Below are 12287 nucleotides of genomic sequence, written 5' to 3'. Positions count from 1 at the left end.
TTGTATTTTTAGTAAAGATGGGGTTTCACCATGTTGGCCAGGATAGTCTCGATCTCCTGACCTCGTGATCTGTCCACCTTGGCCTCCCATAGTACTGTCGTGAACCACTGTACCTGCCTATACCCTCTCTTACAGTTTAAACACAACTGGCCAGCATTGATGTTAAAACAGAGACCAGGAGACTGACAGAACAGACTCTTTGTGGCAATAAGATACAAAAATTATAAACAAGACCTAAGGCCATGCCAGGCAAGAGTTAAGTCACTCCAAGAATAAGTTCTGTTCTAATGGCTACAAGGCTTTTCTTTTTCTTTAGCAGCCAAACAAGCACTGGCCTCCCCATAAGCAATAGTAAAGCAGTTACCACCCATACACCACCAGACGCCATCTAACCAACCCGCTCTTCCACAATGACAAAGCAGGAGCATTGCCATTTTGGAAAAGCCCCTCATTCTAAAGTTCACCTTAATTAAAAAAAAAAAAAACACCTAAATCCAAAGGGCATCAGCCTAATGGCTAAGGCCAGCGTGACCATAAACCACAAATAACATCTCCAACCAGAAACATCCCAAACTCCTCCCCGACCAGAGACCTGCTAAACCCAAGATAAACCCCCCTCCAGCTGGGAAGATTCTAGCCCCGAGATAATTCCCCTCTGGGCTGGAAAGATGTCTGCCCCAAGATGCCTCCCTGCCTCCCAGAGAGATTCCAAACCACCGTAAATGTCTCCACGCACAAACATTCCAAGCTTGCTTGATAAGCCCCCTCACCCTAAAACCAATATATACTCTTAATCTGTAAGAGAAAGCACTCCTGACCAAAGTGGGCCAGGAGCTCCTCTCAGGTTTCATCTAAAGTAAATCTGTCTTCAACTGCCAGCGCATTTTGTGTTTCTTTCCTCTTTAACATTTTTTTTTTTTTTTTTTGAGTCCCAGACTGGAGTGCAGTGGTGGGATCTCGGCTCACTGCAACCTCCACCTCCAGGTTCAAGCAATTCTCCTGCCTCAGCTTCCTAACTAGCTGGGATTACAGGCACGCACCACCATACCTGGCTAATTTAGATACTTTTAGTAGAGATGGGGTTTCACTATGTTAGTCAGGCTGGCCTCAAACTCCTGACCTCTTGACCCACCCGCCTCGGCCTCCCAAAGTGCTGGGATTATAGGTCTGAGCCACTGCACCTGATCCTCTTTAACTCTTACCCACAAGCCATAACTACAACTTTGATTAGACAAGAGACTGATTTCAATAACTTTCTCCGGATAAGAAGATCACTGACTATGAAATGCACTGGTTCTGGTTTACAGAGGCTGTGCACTTGCATGTCTTTATGTCCTGAAAGACCTTTAGACATATAGGGCCTAATCATAATACATTTAAATGTTAAGTCACCATCCCCAAGTGAATATACATGAGTTGTATGTTACATGCATGTTTCTTCAATACACTTGTAGCAGGACCACCTTCATGAATATTCATAGCTCCTCCTGTAACCTGTTGAATGTATAGGTTTAGCCAACCTGTTCCACATGAAGCTCCTACCTCAAAGCCTCCTCCTTCAAAGTGCTGGTCTCTGAGTTTCTGCTGGAGGCAGCTCCCCAGCCTCCGGAATGGCTACCTTGCAGGTTGTAACCCTTTGGAAGAAACAGTCTCCATCTCCTTTTCTAAATTTATACATGGGTGGGGGGGTTAACTTAACATAGCTCAAAGCTGCATGGCTATGATGACCCTAGCACCACTAGGATGACTCTAGCCCCTTCCAGAGAATGTATAGGCTGCCAAAAATTTGGTGTTTGTACTAACCAACTTCTGACAATAGGCCCCTGACTGCCCTTTCTTAAAGCATTTACTGAAAAGGGCTTACAGTTGTGAATTCTTCCTCTGTCCCTTTGAGATGTAACTCCTGTGACTCAGGAGTGTTTCTCTGCCAGGCGCGGTGGCTCATGCCTGTAATCCCAACACTTTGGAAGGCCGAGGCAGGCAGATCACCTGAAGTCTGGAGTTCAAGACCAGCCTGGCCAACATGGTGAAACCCTGTCTCTACTAAAAATACAAAAAGTCCAGCGTGGTGGTGTACACTTGTAGTTCCAGCTACTCAGGAGGCTGAGGCAGGAGAATTGCTTGAACCTAGGAGTCAGAGGTTACAGTGAGCCGAGATCGTGACACTGCACTCCAGCCTGGGAGATAAGAGAGAAACTCCATCTCAAAAAAAAAAAAAAAAGAAGAGTGTCTTTTTCAAGAGCCTGAAAGCCATTCCTTTGAAACGTATTCATCAGAAATGCTGAGACCTCTGTCTTTCAGTCTTCAGAGTGGGAGAATAGAATCCTAACTTTGCTAATTGCCAGCTATCAGACACAGCTGGCCTAACCAACATTTCTAGTGAGCAACCCTGCTTCCACTTCCTGATCCTTCATTCTCCCTTTAAAAGGCACGGTCGCCTCTGTACAAATGAAAGGTCGTTCACACTGGACCCTCTTTCCCATTACAGTAGTTCGTTACTGATTAAAATCTGTCCTTATCACCTTAGTGTCTGGCTTTATCTTTCACAGAATTCAGTAAATTGCTTGAGTTACATAACTACTATGCACCTGAGCCACAGATTGATTCCAGGTCTCAAAGTCCATGGTCTACCCCTCTAGGAAGGCTTATTGAACATTGTAAACAAGCATAAAATGAAAGAGGAGCATAGCCAGTGTCATGTAGAATTCCGTGAGGGCAAATAAGCATGGCAAACGACCCAGAGAGCCTCATTGTTCGTAATTTAACATCATCTTTTCTTTTAATATACACCGTGGAACTGTGTTTTGGGTTTTTTACACAATAGGTCATTTTTCAACCCTTGCCTACCCCTCTCCCTTTTGGAATCCCCAGTTGTTTATTGTTCCCATCTTTGTGTCACTGGGTACTCAAATATTAAGCTCCCACTTACAAGTGAGAACAGGTGTTATTTGGTTTTCTGTTTCTTCGTTAATTCACCTAACACAATAGTCTCCAGCTGCATCCATGTTGCTGCAGAGGAAATGATTCCATTCTTTTTATGGCTGTGGAAACTGTGTTGTTTGATTGCTTTCAACTAGTGGGTAGTAGTGCTGGTTTGAGCACATATGCTAAAATTGGAACAATACAGACAAGATTTAGCATGGTGCCTGCATGAGGATGACATGCAAATTCATGAAGCATTTAATTTTAAAAAAAAAAAAAAAAAAAAGTGGGTAGTAAAGATATGACGAATGTATTCCCCAGATTAATTGATGTGATAAAATTCTTTACCTATATAGAGCCAATATAGTCTCAGACTTTTGATTCTCACAACTAAGGTGTGTCTTCCAATTTAGCCAATAGCAGTAATAGCCGAGATCTGGAAACTCCATCTTTAAATTTCTGTTTTATTTCTTAAATTGTTCAGAATCCAGACAAGATGCTACGTATGAGAGCCTTCTCACACACGCCACCAGAATCAAGACCCAGATGTAACACAGAAAACAATACAAAATCATCCAAGTAGAGCTTAATTCACAGGCTTTAAATTACACTTTTCAAAAACAAATTTTCAAAAAGTTTCCCATAGTCAAACCCATCAGACATTTATGATTCTTCCTCTGTCTTTATGCTTATAAAATAAAGCACTTTCCCCTATTGAAAACATAAATGTTACCTTTATTTTCTTTTAGTTGTCTTATGGATTCATTTATAAATCACTGTTTCTCTTCAGAAATTATTTAGTATATGTTTTCAGGGATCATTTTTCTTTTTCTTTTTCTTTCTTTTTTTTTTTTTTTTTTTTTGAGAGGGAGTTTCGTTCTTGTCACCTGGGCTGGAGTCCAATGGCGCTATCTCAGCTCACTGCAACCTCCGCCTCCCAGGTTCAAGCAATTCTTCTGCCTCGGCCTACCTAGTAGCTGGGATTACAGGCACCCACCATCACACCCAGATAATTTTTTGTATTTTTAATAGAGACAAGGTTTCACTATGTTGGCCAGGTTGGTTTCGAACTCCTGACCTCAGTTGATCCACCCACCTCAGCCTCCCAAAATGCTGAGATTACAGGCGTGAGCCACCACACCCTGCTGGGATCTTTTTTGTTTCCAACCATTATGCCCTTTCCCCAGGGCCAATTTTGGAATAATTCTTTCCCTCACTAATTATTAAGGCCACCTTTATCATATCGTACATCCTTGTTAATACATATTTTATATATTTTCTGGAGCATCTTGCCCAATGTACCTGTCAATTCTTATGTTGGTACCAGTCCTAAAAAAAATAAATAAATCGGACTCAAACTCATGATTCATTGCCCTCATAGGATTTGCCTTTTGAAACAGCAGGACCCTCACCCTGTCCAAAGTTCCCCGTACACCATGTGCTACTGCTGACTGGCCCTCTTAATAAATAAATGTAATCCATCCCACTGTAACACTGACTCCCCCCCCCGCTACAGAAGACATGGGCTAATGAGGCGGAGAGAAGCCAGCCAATGACAGACCAAACACACACACACACTGGACTAGGAAAGAAAATGCAAAACAGAGCTCTCAATTATCAGAGTGAGTGAGTGGGAAAAAAACAAACACTACTTACTGTATGACTCCATCTATCTAACATTTTTGAAGCAACAAACTTGTAGAAATGGTGAACAGATTAGTGGTTGCCATGAAATAGAGTTGGTTTGGGGAGTAATAGAGAGGTATGTTTGGTCATAAAAGAGTAACAGGAGGGCTCTTTGTGCTAATGGAAACATTATCTTTTAACTGTCATGTTGGATACACAAACCAACATTTGATAAAAGTATATAGGACTAAACACACACACAAAGTGTTACAGAATATCCAGGAGACCAGAGAAACCAATGGGTGAAACAGGAGAATGTTATTAATGTGGCCACCGGCTCAGAGGATTAGCATACCATCCCATCTCATCCGGGGTCTGAGCCCCGGAGAAAGAAAATGAGGTACTTTTGTACATTCAGGATGACGTAGCAGCTAACAAGTTTACAGAAGTCAGAACAAAGAACAGTTAATTAATTTGCAACATGTGTTGTGATGTACATTACTTTTGAAAAATTGCACTTTGAGAAATGCACTGTACATTTTTTGGATGTTATCTTGCCCTGTGACCTTGCAGCCAGTCAGCAAGAAAAACAGGAGTCTTGAGATGCCTGGAAACTTTGCTGAGAATGTGAGAATAGGTAAGGTAGGTTTTACAGGGAGTTGGTTAGTTTTAAGCAGAGCTGGGTGTTAGGTTTTATATTAAACAGCACACAACACAGCAAAATTTATTATACAGCAACTACAAATTATAAGGTTTTGTTTTTACTATTATTGCTATTATTTAATTTCCATCTTCAAAAGTACACATCAAGCTGGGGAAATCTGAGTATGACTGGTGGATTGTTTTGCTGTCAATATCTTCATTGTGATGTTGTACTACACTTTTGCATATGTTACTATCAAATGAAACGGAGGAAAGGGTAAGGAATCTCTGTATTATTTCTTACATCTGCATGTGAATCTATAATTATCTAAACAAAAATTTCAGTTGAAAAAAGCAAGGGTCTTTCCTTGATTATTAACTTGTTTGAAAGTGACTTGATTGGAAACCTACCTTGAAATTGCAGTGTAACTGCAATCTGTTTAAAGCAGTGCTGCTCAACAGACCCTTCTGCACAGAGGAAAATATCCTAAGTCTGTACTGCCCAATACAGTGACCACTAACACATGTGCACATTGAGCACCTGAGATGTGGCTAGTGCAACTAAAAAGCTGAATTACAAATTGCATTAATTTTGCTTAATTTGAATTTATGTTTAAATGGCCGTCTGTGATAGTGGCAACCTATGGGGACAGCACAGAAATGAAACTTGACCTTATTCCCTGTTCCCTTGTAAGCAGGAAGGAAGAACACTCATTTGGAAACCACGCAATTGTCTCACAAAACACATGTTTATGGTCTCTTTTGGATAAACAAATTGACCCTCTCTGTCTAAAAACTTGAGGAATTTATATTTGTCTTATCTGAGTTCCTTAGGAAACTAGCCATCAGGCCTCCCAGATAGCATCAAGTAAGTGAAACTTATCAGATCACCACAACTGCACAGACACCAGACCCCTCACTTGCCACAACTGCCTAACTGATGCCTGTTGACCCACTCATTACCTCTCCCTAAGTCCTGTTTTCCCGTATGCAGTTACATTTCTTCCCCACTATATCCTAATTTTAATCAGTTGAGAAGATGGATTTGAGACTGATCTCCTCCCCTAGGCTGTAGCAACCGAATAATGCCTTCTTCCCTGGCAATAATAGGGACTGGCTTTCTGTGTTGTAAACTACCGGATCTAGACCAAACCCCTGGCCTTTGTCTAACAATTTCCCACCACTGAACTAAGTTATAAACTCTGAGGATGGATTCCTGTTTCTTCATTTTAAGATGGGGATTAAAAGGTGCATCCCAGAGTGTTATTTTCAGTGTAAAATAGGGCTGTGAAACCTCCTTACACCTGTGCACAGGTAAACTGATGGCCCTGCAAGTGCCCAGAGAAGTAACCTTGTAAAGATTTAGTAAATGTTTCCCACCATTATTGGAAAATCTGGCTACGGATATGTCAGTAGCTTTGCTTTCATATATTTAGGGGGGAAATCAACAAAAACTTGATGCCCTGACCTGTCATTTTCTTCTAGCTTCCGCAACTCTAGCTCCAGACACTGCAGTTCCTGCAGTAATATTTTCAGAACACTAGAAAAAAAAAAAAAAAAAAAAAAACTTACAAACGTCCTATTTCTTCAAACACAACTAGGAATGATTGAACATCTGAAGAATAGGAAGAAAACCCCTCAGAGAACCAAAGACATGCAGTGAGTTCAGATCTAGGGACGTGGCCAGTAGGAATGGTTCTTCACTGCCATGTGGGCAGCCAGCAGCTAGAGACAGCCTTGGTCTTCAGCCAGCGAGTTTCACAACTTCAGGCCGGGTCGCTGTCCGCCTGCTCCGAGAAAGCTCCGGTGGGAAGGGGTAGGGGTGGTTCCGCCCCACCCATCCAGGGGCGGAGCCTGAGCCTGCGCTTGCGCGCTCAGCGGCCGGACGTATAACCTACGGGTGCGCGCCCCCGCCCGCCACACCCGCGCAGCCTCTCGGGCATGCCATTCGGCTCCAGGGTCTGAGCCTGGTCTGCTCTCCACGCAGGTGTCCCGCAAGCCCCGTTCAGCCATGTCATCCTGCATCAAAGTAGCGCTGGTGACTGGGGGCAATAAAGGCATCGGCTTGGCCATCGTGCGCGACCTGTGCCGGCAGTTCTCGGGGGACGTGGTGCTCACGGCGCGGGACGCGACGCGGGGCCAGGCGGCCGTGCAGCAGCTGCAGGCGGAGGGCCTGAGCCCGCGCTTCCACCAGCTGGACATCGACGACCTGCAGAGCATCCGCGCCCTGCGCGACTTCCTGCGCAAGGAGTACGGAGGCCTGGACGTGCTGGTCAACAACGCGGGCATCGCCTTCAAGGGTAAGGGGTTGGGGTCCTCCGAGGGGACTTGGCCTCCCCGACAGCCTTCTGCCAGGGTGGGCTGCGCCTGTCGAAGAAGCGCTGCACTGAGGCCCCTGTCGGCTGCGAGGTCCAGAACGGCACCCTAGGGAGGACAGGGAGGAGCTAGGAGATGTAAGGAGTGCAGAATCCATGGAGAGAGAGAGAGATTTCCAGCCAACGGGAACTTTGTGTTTCCCTGGCTCAGCCTCTTGAGGTTTTCTGTAACTTTTTCAGTTTTTCTGAATTGAGCTTTAGGGCAATTGGATGAATGTTGAACTAATTTTAAAATAAACGATAGATTGCAACAACAAAAAAATACTCCAAGATCCGGTGTGTGCCCCCCTCATCCTCCTTCCCCCAATGGTACCATCTTACAAAAATACTAGAACGTTATCAAACCAGGAGATTGACATTGGCTCAACACTGTAACCAGACACAGACTTTAGGCAGAAGGCACTAATTTTTTTTTTCAGTGTCATTCTATAGACTTTTACCCTATATGTACAATTTATTAACTGTGTTCTCTTTCTCTCCTAAAAGTTGCTGATCCCACACCCTTTCATATTCAAGCTGAAGTGACGATGAAAACAAACTTCTTTGGTACTCGAGATGTCTGCACAGAGTTACTCCCTCTAATAAAACCCCACGGTGAGTCTGATGGGAAACAGCCGCGCCTTCTGCTTGGGGCTTGATCTGGCCCCTGCCTGCCTGGGATCTCTTCTGCAGGCCCCTGCTTCTTCTCCACGCTGCAGAAGCACAGAACTTTGGGCTGTGTCTCCTGCCAGCAGCTAGGTGCCATTTTGCCTCAGGACTTTGTCCTGACTTCTCCCACTCCCTTGGCCATTGGTCCTCCCTGTCCCACTGGGCTTTGCACACTTGGCTGACTCTCTGTTATCCTTCAGGTCTTAGCTCAAATGTCTCCTCTGAGAGATGCTCTTTATTTGCTCTGTGTCTGTCAGCATGGGAGCCCATCCTGTACCCTTTCTTTGCTCTTTCAGACTGATCTTATTCAGGCTGGTGGAGCTTTTACTACCACCAATTCATATCTGTCACCTGCCTGGGACACTCCTGAAGCTCCCAACCACATAGTTGTCTTCCTGCCTTTCCATCTCTTCCTGATGCCTTTCCCCATAATCTAAGATCTTTCCAGAGAATCCCTATCCTTTTCCCTAAGTCATCTGGACACTGACCCCACCATCCACCCACCAGGGTCTTGCAGGTCACCATGCCCCACGCCTCATCATCACTTAACAGGTCCTAGGAGTTGTGCCCACTGAGTTTCTGCTGAATCCATCTCATCCCGGCTCTACAGCAGGCCCTCTGCTGTCCCTCTGGACGACTGCAAACCCTCACAAGACGCCTCCGGTCTTGAGTCTTTTCCTTTCCCAGCATCCTGCATACTGTCTGTGTGGTCATGCCTCTCCCAAAAATCCTTCAAGAGGAAAGTCCAAGCCCTTAGCATGGATCACAGAGATGTCCATAATCTGTCCCTGCTTAACTCCGGGCTCATTTTAACTCCCCTTCAGTGTGCTCAGGGTGCTGGACATGACTATCACATTTCTTTGGTTGTGAACTGCTGTGATAGTTACCCTAAGTAATGGGACAAGAGATGAACCCACCCATTAAAAAACACAGCAATTAAGCAGCCACTTTTAGAAAAATTTAAATGTGTGCCTTCGAGTTGGGTACTTGCATGTATAGCTTACTCTCAGCTTTTATCCTGTTCCACGTCCTGTCATCCTGTTAAGTTGTGCTACTTCTAAGGCTTTGGTTCACCAGGACGTCAAAGGGCAGCTCTTCCAACTCTCACCTGACTCCACTCAGCCTCAATTTGAAGGCAGGGATGAAGTTCTTTATGCAACTATCACACCTATGCTCATTCCTCTTGGAACTCATCCAGTAACTGTCTCTCATATGAACCTTTGCTGCTCCAAAATCCCAGCAAATTTGGCATTCACCTTTCTACAGGATGAGTGCACACCTTTCTACATAATGCTTTGTGGTGTATTTTAGGGAGAGTGGTGAATGTATCTAGCACCGTGAGTCTCAGGGCCCTTAAAAGTTGCAGCCCTGAGCTGCAGCAGAAGTTCCGCAGTGAGACCATCACTGAGGAGGAGCTGGTGGGGCTCATGAACAAGTTCGTGGAGGATACAAAGAAGGGAGTGCACCAGAAAGCAGGCTGGCCCAACACCGCATATGGGGTGACAAAGATCGGCGTCACCGTGCTGTCCAGGATCCACGCCAGGAAACTGAGTGAGCAGAGGAAAGGAGACAAGATCCTCCTGAATGCCTGCTGCCCAGGGTGGGTAAGAACCGACATGGCGGGACCCAATGCCACCAAGAGCCCAGAAGAAGGAGCAGAGACCCCTGTGTACTTGGCCCTTTTGCCCCCAGATGCTGAGGGGCCCCATGGACAGTTTGTTTCAGAGAAGAAAGTTGAACAGTGGTGAGCTGGGTTCACAGCTCCATCCATGGGCCCCATTTTGTATGCTGTCCTGCGTTGACCCAAAGGGCATTTACAATGTCATAAATACCCTTATATAAGAAAAAATATATATCTCTGTCAAGTACTTATTAATGCACTACTAATTGAGCAGGCTACGCACTCAGTTGACTACCTAAATCTGTGACTACCTAAATCTGTGGCATCTTATAATTTCCTCTGATGCAGAGAGAGAGATTGTAATTAATGAAAATAATGAAAATCAACAGATGAATAAATGGTTCTTTATAAGTGTCCATTTGTACAGATTGTCTAGATGCTAAATAAGTTTTGTCTCAAGTACAATCAACCTAAAAGGTCAAGGGAAGGGACAGTACAACTCGGGGGTGAGCAAACCCAGAAAGTAAAGAAAGGGCCAGTTACTCAATGTTTTCAATGTTGTAGGTCAAACAGTCCATTGGAACTCTCCAAATTCGCATTGTGTAACAAAAGCTGACAGCATGTAAGCCAGTGAGCACAGCTGGCCCTGGCCCATCCCAGCCTCTAGGAAAACATAGACAGTACCACAAAGGCAAAGGCAGCTGACTTGGTCTCTTTAAAAAGCCAGAGTCGTTGAGAGAAAACAACCAGTTGTAATGTGTGAAACGTGAGTGTGCGCTTGTATGGAACATGGAGCTGCTGAGGGACCTATCACGACTCCATAGGAATGTGTTATTTATGGAGGGATGAAGTGTCAGGAGGTCTGCAACATTAATGTGTTTCAGCAAAGGATATACTGGCTGATGAACAGATAATGCAAATGTAACAAAATGTGCACATTGTTGAACTGTGGTGAGGGCATGGGTATCTGTTACTCTATTCTTTGAACTTTTCTGTTTGTTGAAAGCTTTCAAAACCTGGGGTTGGGAGTGCTTTGTCTCAGTTTCCTCAACTGTTAAATTGGGATGACAGTCATAGGATTATATGTGTTGAGATAAAGTGCTGAGAACAAATTAGCCGGGCAATGGCAGAGACCTGTAATCCCAGCTACTCGGGAGGCTGAGGCAGGAGAATCGCTTGAACCCAGGGGGTGGAGGTTGCAGTGAGCCAAAATTGCACCCTGCACGCCAGCCTGCGTGACAGAGCGAGACTTCATCTCCAAAAAAAATAGTGTTGAGAACAGCCCCTGCTGTCATTAGTTTCTGTAAATGGGCCTGACACTCCCTACTGGTAAAGATGTTCACTGTCTAATACCTGGTAAATGCCCACACCATTCTTTCTTCTACAGAATCACATTGTCCTGACCTCTCATGCTTCACCAGTGAGAATTGAGGATTAGAGAAAAAGAGTGATCGCCCATGAAAACAAGGACAGGGCCCTTATTTTATCTTTTTTTTTTTTAAATCTCCAAACTGCTTCAGAAGAGGCCCTTATTTTATTTATTAATTTTTTTTTTTTTTATAAAAAGTGTCAATCTTGGCTCACTGCAACCTCTGTCTCCGGAGTTCAAGCGATTCTCCTGCCTCAGCCTCCCAAGTAGATGGGATTACAGGCGCCCACCACCACACCTGGCTAATTTTTGTATTTTTAGTAGAGACAGGCTTTTGCCATGTTGGCCACGCTGGTCTCGAACTCCTGGCCTCAGGTGATCTGCCTGGCTCAGTCTCTCAAAGTACTGGGATTACAGATCTAAGCCACTGCACCTGGTCTGGTCCCTTATATTAAAAGTGAAGTTTACTCTAACAAGTTCCACCTTTCAATAGGGCTGTTCCTTTCTTCCTAGTTTTTGTAAACAGACACTAGAAAACAACCATGTCTAAAGCAAGACTTTGGTATTCTCAAATGCTAGTTTAGAAATGTACACCTGAATTGCAAAGATATTTTTCCCTTAATAACTTAAAAATAACACCTAGCTTCTTCAAGAGATTTAGAGAAAGCATCGTTCCAAATTCAAGTACCTGTTTACCTCTGGGGGTCGGGGAGGTTTCGTCTGTATTCACAAGGATTTCTTTGGCACACACATGGTTTCATCTCCATTGCCAAGGATTTCTTTCTCATGCGAGGTCATAGGCATATGAGGCTAAAATTTTCAGGCCGGGTGCGGTGGCTCACACCTGTAATCCCAGCACTGTGGGAGGCCGAGATGGGTAGATCATGAGGTCAGGAGTTCAGGACCAGCTGGCTAAGATGGTGAAGCCCCATCTCTACTAAAAAATACAAAAAAATTAGCCTGGTGTGGTGGCAGGTGCCTGTAATCCCAGCTACTCAAGAGGCTGAGACAGAGAATTGCTTGAACCCAGGAGGTGGAGGTTGCAGTGAGCCATGATCGCGCCACTGCACTCCACTCTGAGCAA

At 44.6% G+C, this 12287-nt stretch overlaps 1 protein-coding gene and 1 non-coding gene across 2 annotated transcripts; both read left to right on the top strand.

Moving 5' to 3' along the window:
* Nucleotides 1–3086: 3086 nt before the first annotated feature.
* On the top strand, nt 3087–3191 carry LOC116551094. The gene has a single exon (XR_004268717.1). It is a non-coding gene; the product is annotated as a U6 spliceosomal RNA (small nuclear RNA).
* A 3816-nt stretch (nt 3192–7007) lies between these two features.
* On the top strand, nt 7008–10250 carry LOC116550843 (carbonyl reductase [NADPH] 1). The gene is made up of 3 exons (XM_032276935.1): nt 7008–7490; nt 8052–8159; nt 9525–10250. The coding sequence occupies exons 1-3, from the start codon at nt 7202–7204 to the stop codon at nt 9959–9961; spliced, it is 834 nt and encodes a 277-aa protein (XP_032132826.1). The 5' UTR covers nt 7008–7201; the 3' UTR covers nt 9962–10250.
* The last annotated feature ends 2037 nt before the right edge of the window (nt 10251–12287 follow it).

This window comes from Sapajus apella, unplaced genomic scaffold (assembly GCF_009761245.1).
Source record: "Sapajus apella isolate SASKATOON/1434 unplaced genomic scaffold, GSC_monkey_1.0 scaffold8, whole genome shotgun sequence".
In the NCBI taxonomy this organism is placed as follows: domain Eukaryota; kingdom Metazoa; phylum Chordata; class Mammalia; order Primates; family Cebidae; genus Sapajus; species Sapajus apella.
Note: the sequence above shows the minus strand (reverse complement) of the source record. Positions and strands in the feature narration are given on the sequence as shown.

Bases quoted from the DNA above. Each gene is read 5' to 3' on its own strand.
- LOC116550843 (XM_032276935.1), top strand. From the start codon at position 7,202: ATGTCATCCTGCATCAAAGTAGCGCTGGTGACTGGGGGCAATAAAGGC. The intron at 7,491-8,051 runs GTAAGGGGTTGG...CTCTCCTAAAAG, and splicing joins CGCGGGCATCGCCTTCAAGG to TTGCTGATCCCACACCCTTT. The intron at 8,160-9,524 runs GTGAGTCTGATG...GGTGTATTTTAG, and splicing joins CCCTCTAATAAAACCCCACG to GGAGAGTGGTGAATGTATCT.